Genomic DNA, 24408 nt, shown 5'->3' with positions numbered 1-24408 from the left:
AGTAACAGTATATTTTTTAGTGAGACAATGGCAACTCGTTTGTTGCGGCACAGATCGATAATAAGATGCGATGGTCGCCGCGGGCGTCGCTCCTCGCTCCTAACAAAAGACTTCAACGAGCTTACACATATAATGTACAGTGTGTAAATCCAATACGGGCGAATATTTAAACGGTGGTTAGCATAGGACCTAAAAAGTATGTTGAGATCAATTTTGCTTAGAAATACAATGAAAATTTTAACCATACAACACATTAATTCGGCCCGCAATGTAAAGTTACGAGGTACGAGCTTTTTAAAGTAACTTTCAACCTTTGTTCGTAGTTACTATAAAAAGCTTATAAACTAACGTTAATAATATTACTAAGGCTTGAAACGTCTTGTCTCGTCAAGTAGGTCAACAGCAAATTCCTGCCTTGACTTGTTAGTATTTTAGAACTACATATCAGAATCAAACTATGTAGATGCATAAATCTACTAAATTAATATTACCTATTCGCGCGCGTGATAATTTACTTTTTTATATCAGTACGACCACGGAGAGCACAATAAATTCAAAACCACGGAGAGAACTGACATTAAAAATCTCACTGAGAGTATTTAATGTGCTACTTAATTGGTATTAGCTTAGCTATAATTAATTTTGTGACATTGTGCCAGACTTGCAAATACAGAGGATAAGTCTATAAGTTAATGGAATGTCTAACCTTGGGCGCATTGAGATCAGTTTTATTCCACCCTCAAGTAATGCCTCCCAGCGTCTCTTGTTTACACTCAATACTGTAATTTCATAATTCAAGCGTTTAAATGCATAGCTTTTCGTGAGCGTTCGCAAAAAGCGGAGGCACGCTGAGCCGCCATTACGGCCCTTAAAATAACATCGTACGTTTAAGTTAATGGCAGACACACCGACAAAATGCATTTATAATTGCTTATACAAAGAGTTTTGGTGAAAAATTATCATGTGTATAGTCTTGCGGTAAGCTCTCCCACGACTGCGGGCGGTGCTTGTAAGGCCGCAATTCCAATTTGTATTGGAGCCGTAACTTACTTGATTACCCGGTGTTTTGTAGCAAGTTTCGTGGTTCACCACTTTACCTTTAATCGTGATCGTAAATTAATCATCAATCGTTCTATTATGGCAGAGAATGAGACAATGTATCTAAGTCGAATGTCACCATGAAGTGCGGACCAACTTTTCCTGAAAGCTAGTGGTGGGCTATTAGCGCGGGCGCACCGGGCGATCAATTCTCGTAACTAGTCGGTAGTTACTATGCAATAATCGACGCAGCAGATTTGCATAATTGTGTCCGCTAAGTGTCTGTATCTACATAAAATTGCATCTTTTTCTCAACTCCCCTATATTTAGCAACGACGAAAAATACTTTAATCGAAAATTTCCTCGGGACCGCTTGACATTTCTAATTAAAGTTTAGTAGCTGCGCATTATCAACGGGCATTTTAGTTCTGATACGAAGACCCTAACTTTATGTATAATTTATCGGCGTTTATATAATTTATGACTAAAATTAGAGTGTATGGTTTTGGATGAAAAACTTTTAATGAGGATTATCATATCGTCGACACGAGACGGTAGGTAATAATATAATATGTAGTATGCAATAAATTTTGTTATTCAAATGTTCGAATATTTTATATTACTTCGAATCGCTTACTCCGTTATTGGTTCAAAGATAAAGCTGCTGCAAATGAATATGTATAATGGATCAGATTGAGATGTAAATAAATGTATAGATCCATTAACGAACACTCAGCGGACATTGCACGAGCAGCGTTCCGCGCGCTCTTTGATTACTATTTACAAGGTAAATATGTACCTGCCCGAGTTCCATTACCAGCTACACATTATCGGCTATGAATAGCAAAGAAACTTACCAGGCAAGAAAACCTATAATCACCGTTGACATTCGTAAATAATTCCCTAATATGATATATAAACTGATTAAGTGTCCGCTATTTACCTTATATGATGCTATCGTTCAAAAGGCGTTATAAAAAAGTAAATAAGAACGGAAGAGAAAAAAGTGGCGCAGAAACTGTTTTATTACAACGACATTTCCGTTTGATCCGATTTGAGATAATTTTAATATTGAGATCCGACCGTGAATAGTAAATCTAATAAGATTCCAACTAGTTCAACGGGTGTATAAAAATGGTTATTAGTATTACATGTGGTATCGCAGTAGACGCGACGCCGGCACGGGGCGGGTGACAATTATTGTCGTTGTTTTGCTACTGAATACTTTTATTATTCCGAATCGAAATCAACCTGATATTGCATAAATATGTATGTATCCAAGTCAGCCATTACGTGTTATTGGAAACATGTCACTCTGCTCTTAGTGCCCTGAAGATAGAGCCGGGGCGTGTCTCGGCTTCAATACGTATATTGCAAAATCCAATCAGAAAGTTGTTACCTTTGAATCGATTTCCGTTTCTAATAAGTTCTATATGTCAGAATTAAGTATCACAATCACGGTCATTGTATTGAAGTTTTTTCTTCAGGTATCTACTGTACTACTAAGTAGGTAACATGCGGTTAGTGAATTCACTTATTAGTAGAGCATGATAACATGGATTTTATTAGAGGCAGATGAAACGCACTAATAAGACGCTTATTCCATAAATAGAGACGCAAGATGAAGTCGTAAGTGAGTAATTAGAGCTATTTTTCTTGTTGGTTTTCAAATTATTCTTATTAGTTTTTTAAATTACAAGAGGCAATTTTATATTGTAATATGTTTTCATCACACTTACTCGAAAAAGAACTTATTTCATACAGTAGATGTACTGTAGGACAAAGACCTAGGTATATTGTTCACGGCGAGCCGCAGGCTGGAGTGAATTAAAAACTCGAGTTTGCAATATTCTTACCCCCGGAGTTACAAACAATGTTTTTCATCATACTTGCGAAGAGAAAACTAAATTTTAAGCGAAATAATTCTTAAATACTACTTATGCCATTATTGTAATTTTTTGACAGGTATAGGTTAGCATCAATGTGGGTAATTTATATGCACTTACTATTGTTACGGTTGGAGGAGTAGAATTTTTATCACTTCTAAATTAATTATCATAGGATAGCGGTGCATATCAATTAAATGCTATGCGCATTAATAACGTGATATAGCTACCGTAAACATACAGGTGAGTACGAGTAGTAGTGGTCTTTGATGGACCGTAAATGGTTTTATGGTTGCATTGAATTACAATGGAATTGTCCACTTACTGTAAATGGAATTAAATTGTTATTACAAAAATGGTATACGTGTATTTGGGAAGCGTATGTATGTGCCGTATTGTGGATGCGCGACGTATGGCTGCGCGGAGCGCCGCAGGGCCGGGCGGTGTAACGGTGCGCAAGAGTCTTGATTTATCGTGGACATCCACCGAACCTATCCGATTTGCATTTAGATAGCGGCGGGCGGCGGGCGAGCGCCGAGAACGGACGACCGCTTTACTCTATCGCACGTAAATTAACTATAAAATTATGTTTGCGCAAAAAAAATCAAGATGGCTTCGCATCCCATAAATGAGAGATTTAATCGTCCAATCAACGGACCAGGCTCAGTATTCTGCAAATAACTAAGACTGTTAAAGGAAAGGAACACTTACTGATTAGATCGTGGGTATTCGCGGACGGGACTACGGAACAAAATTCCTTCCAATGGTCGTAAATTTTATTTACGGTACTGTTCGTAGGGACATGGTATTTGGTTAACAACATTGCCAACGTTGATAATGTAGTTACCAAAGTGAAATATTATTCTCATAAGAAGCCCACATGTGTGTCATTTGTAATGCAATGCTAAAGCCAAAGTGTTCAAAAATATCTGAACATGAACTCTAACACCTTGAAAATAAAGGCATGTTCAGATACAAGTGGCCACTCCCATACATATATCCGTACTTCCGCAGGTCACTGTAAAAGACATGAAAATAGTAAACAACGCGAGTTCGATTCGGCTAATATAATCATGTCAATTTTACACTTTAATGTCTTAAACTCAATAGTAAATATTGTAACGTAATATAACCCTTAAACAAACTATTTATAGATAGTAATTGCATTAATCATTAATTGCCCAACAGTTGCGATACCGTTCAGATTAGAATATCAACAGATTATGGCTTTCTGAGGGCGGAAAAGTAAGCTATTAGACGAGGGGAAGGTTGCGGAGGGGGAGGGAGTCTATTCAGACGGCTCGTAAATTATCCACCTCCGCAATTAGCAGGCGCCGAATTGGCGCATTATACTCGTACGTTTGCTACGGCTGCTGCTGCGGTAAGGCAGCCTGCCATACTCACTACTAAATAAAAATGCTTCTCTCCTTCAAGGTCTATTAAGTCTTTATACTGACCTGGACCACTGAGGAGAAAAATAAATTGATTAAACTAAGGTACCCTTGTATTGTTTTAAAGATAATTTTGGGATTGTAGTATTACTAGCTGTTTGTTTCCTTTCCTTAAATGAAAATGAAATCCTAATAATAGTCGAATAAGTAGGTACTTTAATAGTCGTTAAGTCGTTATTCAAAAATTCGTAAACAAGTTGTAAACAACGCTCGCTTTGTTATATGACTTATATGCATATATGTATATATGTAGGTATTATAAAAATATTGACAGTAGTATACTACATAAATTGTTGTTAGTTGAATCAATGAGTAAATCATCCCATTTCCGAGTGCTTAACTTATTGTATTACGTATGTAATACCTGATGTACGGACTACTTACACAGACAGACACACAGATGGGTAGCGGAGTCTTAGTAATAGGGTCCCGTTTTTACCCTTTGGGTACGGAACCCTAAAAGTTAGCCCTGCACGTGGTGACATTTTTTGTTGTTGTATAACGGTGATATCTAGTGGGCAATTGTTTTAACACCGATAGGTACTTGGGTCAGGCCTAAACCCAAAATATGTATTACCGACGCTATATACTCATTGGGCTATCCTAATTGGTTGTCCTAAAAGGAGGCGTGACGCTTTTATTTTTGGGTTGCAAAAGATGGATTAGGTACTTTGTATTTAATGCACACTCTTAAGGGGCCCACTGATTAACAGTCCGCCGGACGGTATCGGCCTGTCAGTTGTTCGGAGCTGTCAAATTTTTGTTCTAACTGACAGGCCGATATCGTCCGGCGGCCTGTTAGTCAGTGGTCGGCTTTAATGTTATTGAATACTTCACTTTTCGTGTGTAGTGTAGTAAATAAAGGTAGTTCCACCCCGAAGTAATTCCTCTGCCAGAAAAAACTTTACAATATGATAAAGTATAAAAAAATAAAAAGTATTGTATAAATATCCAAAGAATAATAATAATAGTATTTAAGTAAATACCTAAAATCTTAAATCGTTAATATCTTTTACGGAAAAATGCTCCGTTCAAACTTTCGTCTTCACCGGACATATTCATGTAACGTATTGCAACAATATATGAAATATTTAAAAAAAAATATCCCAGCAGAAATACCAATAACTTATTTGGTAAAAAATTTTGGACGGAGGAGTTACTCGGTTAAATATATAAACAGATTTGTATTTTTTACGTATACATACCTAACTTAGGAGTGTTTTTAGGGTTCCGTACCTCAAAAGGAAAAAAACGGAACCCTTATAGGATCTCTCGTGCGTCTGTCTGTCTGTTTGTCACAGCCTATTTTCTCGGAAACTACTGGACCAATTGGTCCAGTACTGTAGTGGTTAACTTAATTAAGTTGAAATTTGGTACACATATGTAAATTAGTAACCCACAAAGATGGACATATTTTTTTTATAATTTTAAAATACATAGGTTCGAAGTTATTTAAGAAAATACAAATAGCCAAAAAATTACCATTCCCCCCTGTATATCCGAAACTAATGGGTCTAAAATTTTGAAAAAAATACACAAAAATATTTCTTTACCTATAGATGACAGGAAAACCTATTAGAAATGTGCAGTCAAGCGTGAGTCGGAATTATGTACGGAACCCTAGAAACGCGAGTCAGACTCGCACTTAGCCGGTTTTTTTTTGGATATTTATATGTTAGTTTCGGCTCATACTATACAATAACCAAGCATAATTTCATCGACTGTGAAATTAATGCATGGGTCTCCATACAACAACTTGCTTCGTTTCCTACACTAGTGCTGCGGCGTTGTTTCTCGTCTAAACTGGACATTATTTTATGAATACGATATTTCGCGTTTGGCTACTGCAATCATTAACTAACTACCTACAATTTGTTTTAAAAACAGTTCAGTCGAGATAATTATAACAATTTTAATAAGTAATTCATTTCAAATACTTACAATATAAAGTAGTCATAAATATGTAGTAGTTTACGCATTTCGATGCTTATTTGCATGGTACCTAACGGGTTAGCATACTAATACCAGCTATTAGACGGATAGATTTATTAATTATTATAGTGTTATAAATGGTGTTTAAGCGTGTTTTATGATAGACCTACCTACAATCTACACGCCTCTATCTATATCTATGTTAATTCCAGACGCTCATATGCATGGCCAATAAGCAAATGTATGTATGCATGTTGTGGTTGTGTCGTTCGTACCTATACCTACAGCTGATGCAGATTTTCCTCATGAGAGCGCTTAATCGTTCCGTCAAACAGATGTTATCGGATGAAACATCCCCGACCACTCCGAGGCGTAAAAGGAAGATGTATACGCCCCTAATTGCGAGATCTCCAGCAGTATCTACTACAATATGTAAATAGGCGTCGAAGGCAATTAAAAGCTTATCTCGCGGCCTGCCATTCTCGCCGCGCCGCTGACCAGGATGGCTCCGAGAAATGATTGACATACGCACTATTTAAACTGCAGCGGTCCGATAATGAAAACGTTCCTCCACGTTTAATTCATACTGTATTTATTGTTGACAATTACTATATTTACAAAACATTGTGGTATAATTGATCGCGTTCTCACAATTGTCAGGTTGATGAGTTGTTTGCAAGTTGTGTACAGTTAAAAAGTTGTCGGAGTCGAGACGTTGTCTGTCGACAACACCTCGCTTGTATAGCTTATTGCTATTTTTTCTTAAAGCGGTTTCCGATAATTAATCTTAAACGACAAATATTCGTATTCAGTTGGATCTTTTAAACACATACTTATTGAATTGTGTGTCTGTCGGTATATCGACGTATTTGTACGTACTTGAGTGCAGACTTTTGTGTCTCATTGAAGCAGCTCGCTAATAGCATTTAGGGAAACAAATACATATGTTACATATGTATTATGAAAATAATGGCAAATTCATATTTCTTCCGTTGAAATGAAACAAATTTTCATTCTTAAATCTAAAAATGATTGGTGTTTCATTTGTTTTAATGAGATGTCAAATTAGACAATGTACAACAACAGCTGAGGGTAGTAAATCAAGCTCGCGTAGATCCGTGGGCACAGCGCAGTGTCGCAGATCTTTCGGGTATAATGGCACCGAGATTTAATTATAGTCGCAGGAGTATAGCATAATCGGGCATAAATCACAGCGTATAGATACCTGCCAGCGCAACCTGTTTTAATTCGCACGCCACAATGCGAAACCGCGCCGAACCGCGCATTGTGCGCCGCGCGGGCGACATCCTTCTAATTTATATCTTCATGCTTGTTTACTGAAAGCCGCCGAATTCATCCAAAACTATAACGTATCAACGTTTTTAATCTCGTTCTAAAGAATTGCAAATCTGTTCATAAGCTTTTATTCGGATGCCTATAAAATTTATACAGCATCGTCTCATTGTTCAGAACTCTGTTTAGTACCGCGTTTAGCACACAATTGAAAGCATTAACATTCCCATTGAAACGTGAGTGGTTTAATCAGCAATAGAACTCACTCAATCTTTGTCTACGGGAGTATAACGTAGTCGGGTCAAAATAACTTAAGCAAGGATTTTTGGTTCTTGTAATCGCATTAAGGTGTGGTCTAATTAGTTTAAAGAAACACGCTGCTACTTATCGTTTTAACATTAAATTAAAATAAAATGGTACATTACTTTTACTTCCGCCCGCGCAGGTAGTTGTTTCTGATTTATAAGGATTGCTATAATATAGTAACCTATTAGGTAACGCCTTCTCACTGAAAATGGACCACACACGGGCATTCAAATTAGAAAAGTCAATGTAAACGGAAATGATGCATTTATCGTAGCTCGTACGTAAGGCGAACACCGCGGGCGTCTCTTCTCTTTAAGCTCGTAACTCTTCTAATAAGACACCTTTAAGCGCGCCTAATGCGTGCAACATCGATTAAATATTTCATTATGATTTGTGGTGAAACCGAAACATTTGTCCGCCGTGTTCCGTGTGCTAAGACGATTACTGTTATAACTTTGTCTGACACTTATAACCACGAAACTGTAATACGCTTTATTTATTTAGTTAAGTTACGTAATCTAAACATCAATAAATTGATTTGTGATGTCTCTTTGTAATATATTAATAAAAAAAAGTTATTCAATGGAATATTAATATAATTATTATTTTTTCAATAGAATATTAATAATTAAACAAATCATATTAATCACCTTTATTTCTTCTTGCTTCCATGATACATATGCAACGTCGTGACCATCAATGTTGTAGAAGACATTAATTAGACAGACTCTAATCAGTAATTCGGAAAGAGAAGAGTCGTGGAATGTATTGGGTCCCATCCATACATTCCACGACTCTTCTCTTTCCGCACAGACTAATATTATTTTTCGATTTTAGTTATTTGTGTATGAAAACTACCAGCAAGCATAATTTTCTAATTTCAAAACTCAAAAATGGACTTGGCAGGCCGCAATTATAGTCATAAAAGAATTAAACCTTAAACAAAACATTTTGAGCCCTTAGAATAGAATAGATGGGGCCATTAAATAAGAGTAGGTAGGCCTAAAATGCTTTTATTATGCTTTAATTGTACTTTTGTGTATAATGACATCGGCCAGGAAAGTTGGATGTTACGTTAAGAAGATTTTATACGTATAAAACTAAACTGGAAATATAGTAAATAGCGCGCGAGGAACGCGGTGTTTCATGGAGGTTGTTCGTCTTGAATATTAACTTGTCTCTGATTTAAGTGATACGATTAAAGGGCTCATTAGAACAATTTTTTGCTCGAAATTTGGCATACGTGAATTAAACTCCTATATATTTCACCAATAGTGTAGTAAACGAAGCAAGTTGTTGTATGGAGACCCATGCATTAATTCCTCAGTCGATGAAATTTTGCTTGGTTATTGTATAGTATGAGCCGAAACTAACATTATAAATATCCAAAAAAAAACCGGCCAAGTGCGAGTCTGACTCGCGTTTCTAGGGTTCCGTACATAATTCCGACTCACGCTTGACTGCACATTTCTAATAGGTTTTCCTGTCATCTATAGGTAAAGAACTATTTTGTGTATTTTTTTCAAAATTTTAGACCCAGTAGTTTCGGAGATACAGGGGGAATGGTCATTTTTTGGCTATTTGTATTTTCTTAAATAACTTCGAATCTATGTATCTTTAAATTATACAAAAAATATGTCCATCTTTGGGTTACTAATTTACATATGTGTACCAAATTTCAACTTAATTGGTCCAGTAGTTTCCGAGAAAATAGACTGTGACAAACAGACAGACAGACCCACGAGTGATCCTATAAGGGTTCTTTTTTTTCGTTTTGAGGTACGGAACCCTAAAAACACTCCTAAGTTAGGTATTTATACGTAAACATACAAAGCTGTTTATTTATTTAACCGAGTAATTCCTCCGTCCGAAATTTTTTTACCAAATAAGTTATTGGTATTTCTGCTGGGATTTTTTTTATTGTTATGTCATATATTGTTGCAATACGTTACATGAATATTTCCGGTGGAGACGAAAGTTTGAACGGAGCATTTTTCAGTAAAAAGATATTAACGATTTAAGACTTTAGGTATTTACTTAAATACTATTACTATTATTCTTTGGATATTTATACAATACTTTTTATTTACTGATACTTTATCATACTGTAAAGTTATTTCTGGCTGAGGAATTACTGCGGGGTCCACTACCTTTATTTACTACACTACAACACCTTCCTAGCAGCTCACTTGGGGAGCCTGTGGTCGGCAACCTAATCCCGAGAATTTTCTTCGGTACTAAAACGACTGTCATCTGACCAAAGTCAATAATTAATTATGAAAATAATAATTATAAAAAAGTCGAAGAGGAAAATTAATTTCCCTCTTTATAACAAATTTCTTTAAGAGCAACCGATGACGAAGGGCGCGAGTACAATGTCGTTTCTACGTCGGACGACCTTTTGTCCAACCTTCTTTTCCGCATTGCCCAATGTTTATGTTAGCAGATTAAGTGCGGAAATTATCGTACATTGTTTATTAATAAATATAACACCAAAATGAAAACATCATTAAGAAACATTTGGTGATGAAATCGTTCAATTAGTTAGCTTTGATAACTACGCTCATTTTTATGGATTCTGTTGTCAACTAGGAACCCTTAATAGTTTTGCCATGTCATCTGTCCGTCTCTCCGTCTGCAGCTTTGCTCCGTGATCGTTAGTGCTAGAAAGTTACAATATGGACTGAATATATAAATCAAATATATAAATCAACCATGCCGACAAAGTGGTAAAATAAAAACAAGAAAAATATTTTTTGTAGTAAATCTTAATAAAAACGATATAAGTATAAGTACATATACCGTTAAGCCGTTTTTGAGTTATCGCAAAAGTATTTAATTCTTAGTAAAAAGATGTACAAAGTGCTGCGATGGTACTCCCTTGGGCTTGTTATGTATGTGTAACAGTAAGCTGCAAAGTTACCTACTGATCCCCCTGCATAGAGACTTGTTTGCAGGAGGGGTTCAGTTATCTCTGCAGCTACTTACATGATACTCACTAATAAGAGTAATAATTCCCGTTCGTTCAAAACAGTCTATGGCCCACCATGCTTTTGGCCAATTTTAAAACCTACCTACTTCATATTCTGTGAATATTATTGAATTGTTAAAAATTAAATTACGGTTCTGATGCTTCGATTTGAATGACGGTCCGCGGTCTTGGCCAGTCGTCCCACCGACTACAATACAAAGGGCACTTCATATAAACGCAAGTTAACGTTCCAAACATATTCAATGAGCTCGCGTCAACGTCACCTCCGGCCGCTGTCACTCAACGGTCATCCAACGGTTTTGTAAAAAAAAAACAATGAAAAGTTCTCCACTTCCATGACATTTCACATAAAATGTCAAGTTTTGAGCATCAGTAACGACTTTATAAATTTATTGAATATCTATAACGTTAAAATCATATTCTTATTGAGCTAAATATGTAAATGACCCACAAAAGAAGGCACTATCGTTAAAATTGTATGGGTAAGATAATAAATTACGAGAGATACAAGTAATGTTTATAGCAATGAGCGTTAAAGATAATAAAAAGGCTCTTAATCGAACAATGAAAATAATGAAATATCAATGACACCCTTTTCTTTAGGAGCATTGAGGGGTACGATATACAATAAAGTTACTGATGGTATAAATGGGGCATAGAGTGCGAACAAAAATAATAGATACCTAGTAGAACCGTCTCGAGTTAGCTATTAATTGAAAGCTTCTGCGAAACTAAGTGTAATTATTTGCTGCCATTAAATTTTCAGATTACTCGAGCGCTACTAGTTACGCGACAGGAGACATGACTTATTTAGTGCCCATGTTGTGTTTCCATCTTTAATCTGCGTGGGCGCATATTTCCGAGAAAACATTTCTTGTCGAGCGCGCATGATGCTGCTAAGAAAACAGAAGTAATAATGTTAGCCATACTTGTACGGTAAAGAACTCCGTAAATGAATCATCGCATATGCGTTCCTCGTCACAGTGCAAAAAGAGGTTTGTCGAAAATGCCCTCGTTCAGTTAGCTCGCGCTTCTCTGCTGGCTGCTGGGTACTCATCCCTTATTTATTTATACTGGTATGAGGAATGCGTTTTTTGTATCTCTGTATCAGCGCGTTCAGCGCTGCCACAATCCGATCCAGCGAATTCTTTAATTGACGAAATGCAGCAACACTGCATTCCACTTGGATCGTTAGGCTTAATGTGGGAATACGAAAATGCCTTATTGCTAGAGCATTAATAACTAATACATTTCACTGTTTCAACACTTGTTCAAATGAGCAATTATTACCTACGTTACACAGTTGTGTAATATTTAGGGATAAGGTAATATTCCTACGTCACATGATGGCCCGTATTAATAAATTATACCCAGTAGACTAATAGTTGCCTATTAAAAAAAAGAGGTCAAGTGCGAGTTCGTTTAACTCGCGCATCGAGGGTTTTGTACAAACTTTCAATTATGTCATGTAACTATAAACACAAAAGACTTGACCATCAGAAGTATGCTAATACGTATAGCGCCATCTATCGGCAAATCGGCTAATGTGCGGGACCGGTACTATGTATGTTGGTTTTTCAGGGATAATTCTTTATAATGTGAATGGATTTGGAACGGGAACAATTTTTATTTTATTTAAAAGAAGGTGTTCTCATTGTTATCTTATAGAAATTTCAAGTAATACTCGTTAAAGACTATAGCCAGCTCCAGTGACAGTTATTATTATAAAGGGGCCCACTGATTAATAGTCCGCCGGACGGTATCGGCCCGTCAGTTGTTCGGAACTGTCAAAATTTTGTTCTAACTGACAGGCCGATACCGTCTGGCGGACTGTTAATCAGTGGGCCCTTTAATGGTCCATTCCAAAACGGCGTAGCTACGTAACATATATCTAATACCAAAAAGAATAGATAGTATAGAGGGGTCCTGTTATTGTAAATTTTGTACTCACTGTAAATTTACTGCCATCTATTGACACACGACTAAAACTCAAAATGAAAACGTATAAAGTTATCAAAAAATGTATATATATGGATAAATGATTTTATTATTTTTATATCATTTTGATCCATGTTCATTCATTGATATCTATGTGTTAAAATTGTTAAATATGAAACGGTGTCGTCACGCCATCTAGCCGAGGATAGGCTAAAGGTGTGTGCGGCATCTATTCGAGAATGACTTTTACTTGTTTTTACTTTGCTAATACTCGTGTGTCGATAGATGGCAGTAAATTTACAGTGACTACAAAATTTACAATGACAGGACCCCTCTATACTATCTATTCTTTTTGGCTAATACTAATCAGTGTAACTAAAAATAACTAAAATGAAAAATGTTGATGAATCCCGAAATTTTAAATCTTGGCACACAATGTTTAACAAAATCACCGCTACTGTCTTGAAATAAGGTGCGGCGTTTCAATACTTAAAATGCTTCAACAATTGTTAGCCTTATCCTGACACAAAATCATCTCAAAACATTAAGTTATCTCATATTTGAAACATAGCTGGCGATATTTTCGCCGTTACGTAGAGGCCTTGCAGTACGCTAGTCCAATTACTTGTAATTAAATGTCTCAAAACAGCAAGAACTTCTTTTACCGATGTACTCAAACGTACCTTTTATGGCTCGAAGACTATCTACTCTAGACGGTAAGGTAGTGGTTAAATACGTCAAGCTGACGCTTTTGCTGTAATAATTATAATGTAACATACATTTTTATCGCATTATAATAACATGAGATCCGGTATAATAAAGCTTACCTACGGTTATTAGATGTTGAAGTTGGAAGCAGTTTAAAAGTTAGCTCGTCGTAACAAGTTGTCGGGGATTGATAGCAGTTTCTCTTATCACTGATGATAAAACATGCGTGTAGTGCGGCACTCCCTGCACTTTCCCCTGAACTCACTGCACCTGCTGCGCCGTCTGCCGGGTGACCGAGGTGAAGGCGGCTCCGTCGCTTAGCCATGATTCAAAATAGTACATTGCAATGCACGACTAACGTTTATAGATATATCCAGATACGTGAGGTTATTGCATATGAGACGGGTTAAACCGATCCACGTGAAAGTTCTCCTTATTATACCTACTATTACATATATGAATGGCCATTCACGAGATATACGGACCTCGTATTTCCCGTTTATTACAAGCGATGAGTGGCCCTCGTATATAATTTTTATAAATCTACCTCGTAATATATGTTAAGTGAAACAAACATAAACATATATAAACAATATAATGGACGTAAATTGACGATGTTTGCGCATCCTGTGCGTAAGTGCAGTGGTATAATGTAGACCATGATGGTTTATAATGAATAAAAAGATCAAAGTATTCCGCTTGGTGGATGGTGTCCGAGTTTTAATTAAGAGATTAATATTAAAGCAATGCAGGCGCAAGGCAACGACCGGAGAGCACACACGGCAGGCGGGCGCACGCAGCCCTATGAGACATGTATGCCGCTCCGTTACGACACCGACACCGAATTTTTCCACATGCCCGCGCAGCTAAGATAAGCGGCAAGAGACGCCAACGTGTTATTTATTAACGAACCGAATGATCGATAGTTGGACGCGACACCGGACGTGGACGTGGCGGAGCGCTGCCTTTCGAAACTGGCCGTCGCCGTCGCCGAACAGGCTCGCTGCGTGCGCCTCATTTGCCCTCTAAATCAGTTATCCTTAAAACTCATTTACTTATGATTATCACTTACCTTATATAATTCAGAAGATTTCCACTAAACCCCAAAGTAAGAAATTTTCATAGCTATTAACTAAGTTGCCTCAATCCAACTAAGTGCTTATAAGTACCCGATTTACGAAGTTTGTAAAATAAATGAGTTCAAGTTCTTTTGCAATGTCGACCACTGTAACAAAGCTTCACTTACGTTACACATACATCAGCCGTTGTGTCGTAGGTACACATCAAGGATACCTATATGTTGTCTGAGTAACGGTCGTGTAAAAAACGGCCGTGTCGAATCTTTTGTTTGAACAAGTCTCCTTCAACCCTTCGCTCTGAGCCATCCGTTCCGCTCTTGCATACGTCACGTCGTCGTGACAGCTGTGCGCTATACTTTCTAATCGCTCCATTCAATACCAAACAAACAGACAAGGAGTTGGCGACTTGCGAAAGATTTAAATGGCTCGAACAATCGACAGAAAAGAAAAGACTTATCAATTAATTATTTATAGACGTGAGAGTCAACAAAAGCTTTGTCAACCTGATTATGTAAGCGGTGACTTGATACCCCAGATATATAAATACAGAAACAGTACTTACATTGTATAAAGTTTAACCTGTATAAACATACTCGGATGTATACTTGAACTCGACGTGTAATGTGTACGATACGATAGGAAACGTTCGGAAATTCGTGGCTGAGGTGCGCAGGGCAGGTTAGACCAGTCCCGGTGGCCTCGCAAGGACCCCAGCAAACCTGTTAGATTCGTTGCACGATTTTTACGTGCGCACCTACCGGAATCTCATTCACGTGCTGCACCCGCGCCGCGGCCCCGCGCCGCCTGCCAGTTAACTCGTCAAATGACTCACGCTTCGGCTGGTTAAATGCCAGAAGCTGGCTTTTCCAGTTTTCTGATCGAATTCGCACATTCTATTCTTACTTGAAACTAATATGACATTCTGTGGAATAGATACTTTAATTCATTGAGTAAATGGGCAAGCGTAGCTCATTCATTCGTATTATGAACGACACAATACTGATGCACACCATAATAATCTATATACATAATTAGTAGTATGTACTTGCGTAAAAAACGAACAGGTTCTTTGCATAAACCGCTTTTAATGAATGAGTTTAAAGTACAGTTACGTCAAATGGATGTTATGACTTACCTATTCGTTTAGTTCAACTGGATAAATAAAGGGTTTGAAATAGTTTGAATAATATCAAATATGCATTTAATATTTCATTACGTATTGATTTTGTTGTACTTAAGCACCTTAAAGCTGCAGATTTCCGAAAATGATAGTGGCCAAAAACGAACAAGCAATGTCATCCCATGATATCAACACGAGACCAGGAACAGGAATCAGGTAGAGCTACGATCCGGTCAAACCCGTCCGACGCGTGCTTCCAACATTTTTTATTTATTTGTCTGCATCGTCGGATACCGCTGGGCGTGACGTCAGACGACCTAAACTGGTTAGCGAGGGAGCAGGGATTTGCCTCGCATCCTTCCGGTTCTGCAAGTGGTACGGACCTGTTCTACATCAGGTTGCGGCACCAGGTGACCCGCCGCCTTGACGTACGCCCGGCTTCGCGATACCTCGCAAAAAACTACCCGAATTAGACGTCGACGACGCCCCCGCGTTTGTTCGCGTCCCGTTCCGATCACTACTGGTTTACTTTTGAACCGGACACTCGCCTTGCTGACTCACGCCTGTGTACTCAACAATTAGCACGCAAAGCGTCACACGGACGACCGCTGGTGCCCACCAACCACCAGAGGTCAGTATCCGTACCAAAATGGTCACGCCTAATAACTGGTTCGCAAGTTGTAGTCGGCCCCGTCGTACAACTAAAGGCCAGGGTACAGGTATTTTACGCTATGTTTACTCGATGATCCGATAGACTGAATGAAAATCCATTTGCATTACGTAATACGGCAGACGGAATTGTAATATGCATTGTGCTTTTGATGATGACTTGTATTAGGTAGGTGGGTAGAATATGTAATAGTAGTACCTAATTGTTGTATTTTGTTTGTACAGGAGACGCAAGGAGGTGATGGAGGTGAGCGGCGAGTCGTGGCGCGCGTACTACTCGAGCGCGGAGCACCCGCTGAGCGCGGCGTCGTCGGCGGTGCTGGGCGTGGATGACCAGCAGCCGCAGGCCCTCGTCACTGAGTACTACAAGCTGCCACCTCTGCAAGCGCAGGATCTACACAAGGATGGGAAACTAACTGATGTCTGGACGTGAGTCCTACTTCTAGATCGATACGTTACTTATGAACCACGATAACCTATACACTCACAATCGTATGTGGTTATAGACTCGTTGGTAACCAATCAATATCACGGTATATACACGGTGCGGTATTTTTTAAACTTAACTAACGGGGGTATACTTAGTACATTTTAGGAAATTAAATGACATAGGTAGTTAATTTTCGTAAATTCGTTAAGTGCCTTATCAGACAAAAATAAATGATTATTTTTAAAACGAAATTACTTAGAATACTGATGTCTTTGAGAAATTGACTTAGCTCAGGAATTCACCGTGTATATCACATTTTTTACACCCAAGGAATACCTACAATACAAACTGCGCTTAGCTTTGCTCTACATCGAAGTGTAAGGTTGTTGCTTAGCCCCACATACGGCTGTGGCCGTCATCGGAAAGTCTTGCCATGGACGCCAACGACGGCTACAGCCGTCAGCTTCGCCAATGCAATAGGGACTTACGCAGGACTCCGTAAAGTTCAATTTCGCTTAAATAATGGCGATCGCCTGGCGTCCGGGGCACGGCATATTCCTTCGCCGTCTGGCGTTCAAGGGGTTAGAAATTGTATCTACAATGAAAAGGTTTACCGTACGAAAGTGTCATTAAAAATATTTGCTATTAGTACATACAGTCAATTAATTTGATTCCTAGGCCTTGATAGAACTATGTCATAATCAATTAATTTGTTTATCTTCTACGACATCACTCTACAGGTGATGTATGTCATGTATCTAGTAGTTAAAGCGACAAGGTTCTCTAGTGTTGGTCGACTGTACTTATCATTTTATAAAACATTATAATCTTAGTAACATTACTACTCGAACTACGAACAAATTGCTTCGGCAGTAGATAATATATCTTAGGTGCGGCTATAGCTGCTTTGAAAAGCATTACAAATTACGGATGAGCCGCGTTGATAACTTACACGCCGTATCGTATTTATAATAATCAATTTCATGTTTACGGTCTTAACTCTGAATTCCCCGCAATAAAGGTAAAGTGTGTAGTTTCTCACTGTATTAAATATGTGTCAAGGAAATGCAATTAATCTGAAACTAAGTTACGCCCATGAAATGAAACCGAGTTCCTTATGAGGGAAATATACGAAACGACTGATTTTCATTGCTCTGAATTATAATGTATAACTTCATAGACATACTTGTTAAATATTTGAACTAGAATTAATTGGTCGAGGAGAAAGTTTTATTCGTATTTTATATAGAAATTCGAGACATTTTTTAACATACCTACATAGTTTATTTATTTACAATCAAAGACAAAAAAACTGCCACAAGTAGTTTTGACAGTCCTCTCGTCGAGATGTTAATACCTACTACTAATGTTAATGGTATCGAAACCAGCCCGACACAAACATCACAACCATAGAGGTTTACTATAACTGAACAGTTGAACACCTATAAAATACGAAAGAACTTTTTCCTCGAACTAATATTTAAAATTTATTGCACAATACGTAATTCTACAAATGTCCGACTTGATATCTAAAGACATTCGCTACCCACAAACCATTGCGGTAAACAGAATCATTAATTTCTTAAAGCATGAATAATAATTATGTAATATGTTTGTTTGCAGGAAATATTACATACTTAATAGATTTTTTACTTGCGAAGCAAATGACGGGAAGTAATAAAATTAAAATATTCGTCTGCCTGACAAAACGTTGAAGCAGACTTAAATTCTAAATTGTTGCGATATCCCAATCTATGTATAATTCGCATTTCTTTTTACATTGAAAACTGCAAAGTTATTAATCATTTTAAATGTATTTCTACTATAGACATTAGACATCTACCTATTTCCTAGTATATTTTATTTAATATTCTTCGGTGTATTATTAGGCCTTGGAACTGATTTATTTATACGATTTATACATTATCAATTTATCACTCGTTTTTAAATTATTAGATATCAAGAAAGTTTCATATATATTTAATTACACAAACGGGTCTACCGCGATATAATTTCATTGTTTTTACCTTTAATTCCGACGTTTCAGCTGAGTTGCACCAGCTGTGGTCACGGAAAGACTGACTGGTCTGGTGCAACTCAGCTGAAACGTCGGAATTAAAGGTAAAAACAATGAAATTATATCGCGGTAGACCCGTTTGTGTAATTAAATATGTGTACAAAACGCGAGAGTTTAAAGTGTTAAGTTTCATATACTTATAGGTATACTAGTTAATTACAATTTCAATAATGAATTTATCACAATCGCAATCACAATAAATTTATTGGTCTAAGTAAGAAGATCATTACCTATAAGGTAACGGTACGTATGCCGTAGTACGCCGTACCTGGTGCATGCTCAACCGCCTGAGAACAGGAATTCGCCACTGTGCCTACCTCCGGAAAAAATGGGGATGGAGCGACCAAGAATGCTGCGAATGCGGTTGCCCAAAGCAAACTGTTCGGCATATTGTTTTCGAGTGCCCACACTGCCCACTAACAAAGTACGATGGCCCAGTGGAAGATTTTAATACCATAACGAGTGCAGCCATCACCTACTTGGAAAAATGTAGATTTAGATTATAAATAAACTAAGTTGTTAATGAACAGTGTAATAATGTAATGTAATGCCATACGATAAATAAATAATAACGGTACCTATACCTAAGTACGTGATAAGTAGGTATTTGTATTTAAAACAAGTTGCATGTCTTAGAGCAGCGGTCGGCAACCTTTTAGCAGCCAAGGGCCAAATAGTAGCTACCGAAGTTGACGCGGGCCGCACTTTGTTAATATTTATGATTTTATCAGACATTGTCGTTTGTCAATATTATATACAAAATAGCCAGGGAGGCTCGTGGGCCACAAGTGAGAGGTTCGCGGGCCGCATGCGGCCCGCGGGCCGCTTGTTGCCCACCGCTGTCTTAGAGGATAATATTTTTTTCTAAGACTGTCACTACTCTGACAGCGATGGATGTACTCAGGTATAGTTATTACATATTAGAACTAAAAAAATCATTAGTGTTTAAGCAACGTATAAAATAGCCAGACGAGTTAAACATAAATGTATCTGTATGCTCACGATAATTGCCCGCTTCGAATATGCAAAACGAATCTCGAATATCGACAACAATCAAAGTTCAATCAGAAGCGATCGCGGAAAATCAATCGGCGATTCTCACGGCCGTACATCATGACGTTCGTGTATTGGAGGCATTATCATTATAATCGACGAATTTTGAAGCGCAGTGAATACGGAATGAATTCGCGTAAAATTTATATGTAAACTATGATAATATGCAATCTTTGTAGAGTTTTTATGCACATTGAAGACGCATGGGGTTTGTGTTGCAAAGTCTCACGGACGAGTACGCTGAGACAGAGGCCGCGTGGCTTCCGGCCCTAACGAAAGGTGTAAGAATAACAAATAATAAAAATGTTAATGTTCCACTCAATAAATCACAAGCACTCATTTGAATACCTATGGCAGGATTAACGAATTGAGAGTTCGCAACTGCGCATATTTTCGATCCCCACATTTCGACTTCGAATATGTTTTGCATAATATTATGTTTTAGTCTTGGCTCATTATTTTTTAAACTATTTATGACAGGTACTATTCATCGACCATGATATCATAGGTATCCTTTTGTTTTCAAGATTTTCTATGTATCAAATGAGCTTATTAAATTATTTTTCGGGTGTATTATTATTTACCCTGATCGTTGTTAAATAAATACAGTTAACTAAATAGACCTACCATGCCCGCCAATCTCATTGTCATATGTATTTCATGTAACTGGTCTAACTTTTAGAAGCAGTCAAATGGTTGCTTTTTATTCATATTATTCGTGAAAATACGCGCAATTCAAACTCAAAATGTCAGTGCATTCAAAGAAATCCTATAGAAATGCGACCCCGATCCAAATTATGCTCGCTCTTTGAAAGAGGTTGTTAACAGCATCCCTTGAATAGCAGCCCAAAATGAGCAAACGCCGTGTCACATTTTAACACAAGGAGTGCATAATGTTAACTTGACCCCACAAACCGTTTATATCTACTTTTATGAAGGTTTATTATATTCCATAAACACAGTGACGCAGTTATAAAAGGAACAAGTTTGAACCTATGAAAATGGTAATAGGCCGACTAAGATTATCGCGCACCTCGAAAGACTGAGCACAGTCACTGTCTGATATTTCGTAGCTTTAAAATATTTGAACACATTTTTATTTTATATATTTGGGGTCAAACTTACACAGAACGACCTAGCCCCAAACTACGCAAAGCTGGTTCTATGTGTGCGAGGCGACCATATACACACTTAAATATATAAATACTTTTTTTATATACATACATCCATAACTCACTAACAAATATTTGTGATAAACACATAAATAAATGCCCTTACCGGGACCGGAATTATAACCCGGGACCGGACCTCAGCTTCGTAGGTCCAGCTATATACCCACTGCGCTAGAATAGAAGGCCGGCCGTTAAGATAATTTTCAAAGTGTCATAGCGCACGTTCAGATATTTTTGAGTAGGTAGGTATCTTGATCGTCCCGATATATCTGATGAAGACTGTAATGGACATTATAAATTATGAAATCAATTACAAAAACCTTCATAAAAAGTGGAGGGTGTAAAAGTGCATGGTGCAACATTGCGATGGAGTGGGCCTCCTACATAACACCTCACACGTCGAGGGGCCGGGCGACAGGGACAAGTCGCCTTCAATTCTGGCGCGCGGATGGAATGTGACGGCGGGCAGATTCGGCTCGTCATTCTCGTCACCGTTTACAGGAGTGCATAAATACAAATAATGACAATAGACGGATGTGGCTGGAAGCGGCTCACATTGACAAGGACGCCCAGGACTTGTCTGGTGCATTGTCGGTGCGCGGCCCACGCGACGAGCTACGATGAGCGCGCTATTGCTCATTCATACATTCAAAATTATAACGAATGCTCGCTCACCCGCGCCCGCTGCCCGCTCCCCGGGCTGTGTCTCTTTATGCGTTTGTATGCAAATTTACCTCTAGCTGAGCGCCAGGTTCATCGTCAGGTTCGGCTTGCAGTGTTTGTTGTCTAAATCGCTCGTATTATTTGAATTGAATGCTCAATATACTTAGACACGGACTAGTTCCATCTTTATAAATATCCTCGAGATCAGCCGTAGGCGTGAGCATGTTTCGTAAACGCGTTGCGTATTGCGCGGGCGCAGCTATAGCGCTAGCCTCCGTTATAGCCAGGACTACGGATATTATGGCTGTTAAGTGGAAACGGGCGGCTATAACCATTAATATAAGTTGGACGCTGTCGAATGCTAACTCTAAGATTAGCATAGAAACGCGCGGCGGGATGTCTCGGGGAGGGGCGCGCCCTTTGACCCTGTCACTGTTCACACTCAACACTAACGGGAAAACATTTTCTCCTCTCTCCGGATCACTTTATTACATTACATTAATATTGGAATTACCTATGAACGTATATAAATAAAGTTAATAGCCATGTAATAAAATATAATAAAAAATACTGTTCAGTGGGATTTCCTACATGCTAAATTGCGAAGGTTCTACGAAGCCACTGTCGGCGCGTTAATTAATCCTGTAGCGACACTTCGTTAATTATAAAATTACCATTTTTGATATGACCCTAAAACTCGGAATACATTATCTCCTATAAACCGATAAACATTGTAATATTTATAATGGAGTTATGAATGTTATAATCGAATGGAAGTCAGGATAAACAATATACCTACTCGTACATACCTGTTGGGCGTTTATCGGTAGGTATAGGTATATTAAGTATATACTTAGGTATTTTATGTTTGCAATGAAATTGTAATACAAAATGATTCAATATAAGGATCCCTGGTTGTGCGACGCTCGATAATGCCGCGACAAAAACGCAGGAGCTGGAACCGTGTGACCCATTTAGGAGAGAACCGGTTCTCTCTTGACGATCCGACTGTATTGTTAATGGCAAAGCAGTTAATACCATTCAATTCCCTTGGAAACACCCAACCCCCTTATGAGATAATGCATAAAAAGATAGGAACATCGTTATGTCCCTGGCCGGCCATCACGTAGCGAAATATCAAATCGGGGCTGACCATTCTTCTTGACCATTCTTTATCATGCGAACATTCCCATTGAAACGGTCAGCTAAAGAATTTGAATTAACTGTCGTTACGCATGCGAATTATTATTTTTAACAACATTACCTACTCACAGACATGCCGTTTTATTTTTATTATTACCTTTTTGGCTATTTTCGGTTAATTAGGATCAGGAAAATGTTTAATGGCTTATTAATCACCGTTACGACTCTGTGTAACCAAAAACTCTTAAATTACTTAGACAAATGGCGAAATCGTTTTCAATTAAATATTTTGATAATGTATTAGTTCCGTGAGAAAAGTAGCAATAAACCTACATTTAGCGGAATGATATATTCAAATAGCATTGATATTACGATGCGGGCATCCGCTGCAAGCGCCTCCTCCTCGGCGCGGTCTCCGTCGCGCGATAGATTCTAATCTATTCGTCAAGCGACGGATAGACTGTCGCCGCGGGAGATACCGCGCGCGATACCACTACCAAGTGTTCATTCACTTCATTATCTCACTGGTTTTCTTCATCATTAAGCTTCTTTACATTTCCCAACAGATAGTTTGTTGCATATTACATGACCGACATCTACTTTGCCGGTAGTTATTATTTTTCAAACTAAACATTATTATTTATTTATTATGCAATTACTTGTATGTATTAGTTTCGACTACTTTATACTTTGACTAGTTATAGATTCTTACATTATTGGATAATTATTCGATTTATTAGTACTCTTAACAAAGTCGTCATTAGATATATCGGAGCAAATAAATTGCTCACAAATATCTTACATTATTGGATAATTATTACTCTTAACAAAGTCGTCATTAGATATATCGGAGCAAATAAATTGCTCACAAATATCTAAGTGTTAGAGTGTATAATCAAACATTTCTGTATATTCTGAGAATGAATATTTCTGATGATGACTATAATAATAATAGTTGAACCTACATACAAATCACACAATTTATGCTTTATTTATCCTTGAGGATACTAAAGTTTATCATCTTTGTGATTCATAGGAGATTTTTCAATCAGTGCGTCTCTGTTGGTGCTTAGGATAGGGTTGCCCATGCGCACCCCTTGCATCGCATTGTCGCGATCTCGTCATGTGTGAAAGGGTGTTAAGTAAACATTGCAAATAATTATAATGGCAATTGCATCCGCGCGTATTCCGATTTGCTTTGATAAGAAAATAGTTATTTGCATGTAAAATGTAGCAGTCGGATGCTAGAGGTGTTCATTCTTATCCTTTTATTACCGGCACTGTTATGGTAATCATTTGCAACATGACACTGATATCTGATCTAAACTTTGGGATTTCGGATTCGGGTTCGTAACGGATTCCTTTCTATTCCTTATCAAAATTAAATTTATGTTGGCTAGCAGGTAAGTTTTCGAACTAATACAATTTATTATTTCCTTGGCAACGGTAAGGTTCACA

General features: G+C 37.8%; 1 protein-coding gene across 3 annotated transcripts in view; it reads left to right on the top strand.

Moving 5' to 3' along the window:
* Positions 1-24408, top strand: part of LOC134789920 (protein grainyhead) — a 163348-nt gene that overhangs the window by 91601 nt on the left and 47339 nt on the right. For all 3 annotated transcript variants that reach the window (XM_063760613.1, XM_063760615.1, XM_063760614.1), the window contains exon 3: positions 16638-16841. In XM_063760613.1, the coding sequence (XP_063616683.1) occupies positions 16638-16841 (204 nt within the window). The remainder of the gene's footprint in view (positions 1-16637; positions 16842-24408) is intronic.

The sequence above is a fragment of the Cydia splendana genome, chromosome 4 (genome assembly GCF_910591565.1).
Source record: "Cydia splendana chromosome 4, ilCydSple1.2, whole genome shotgun sequence".
NCBI classification, from domain to species: domain Eukaryota; kingdom Metazoa; phylum Arthropoda; class Insecta; order Lepidoptera; family Tortricidae; genus Cydia; species Cydia splendana.
The sequence above is the reverse complement of the archived record's forward strand: the minus strand, read 5'-3'. Positions and strand labels throughout refer to the sequence as shown.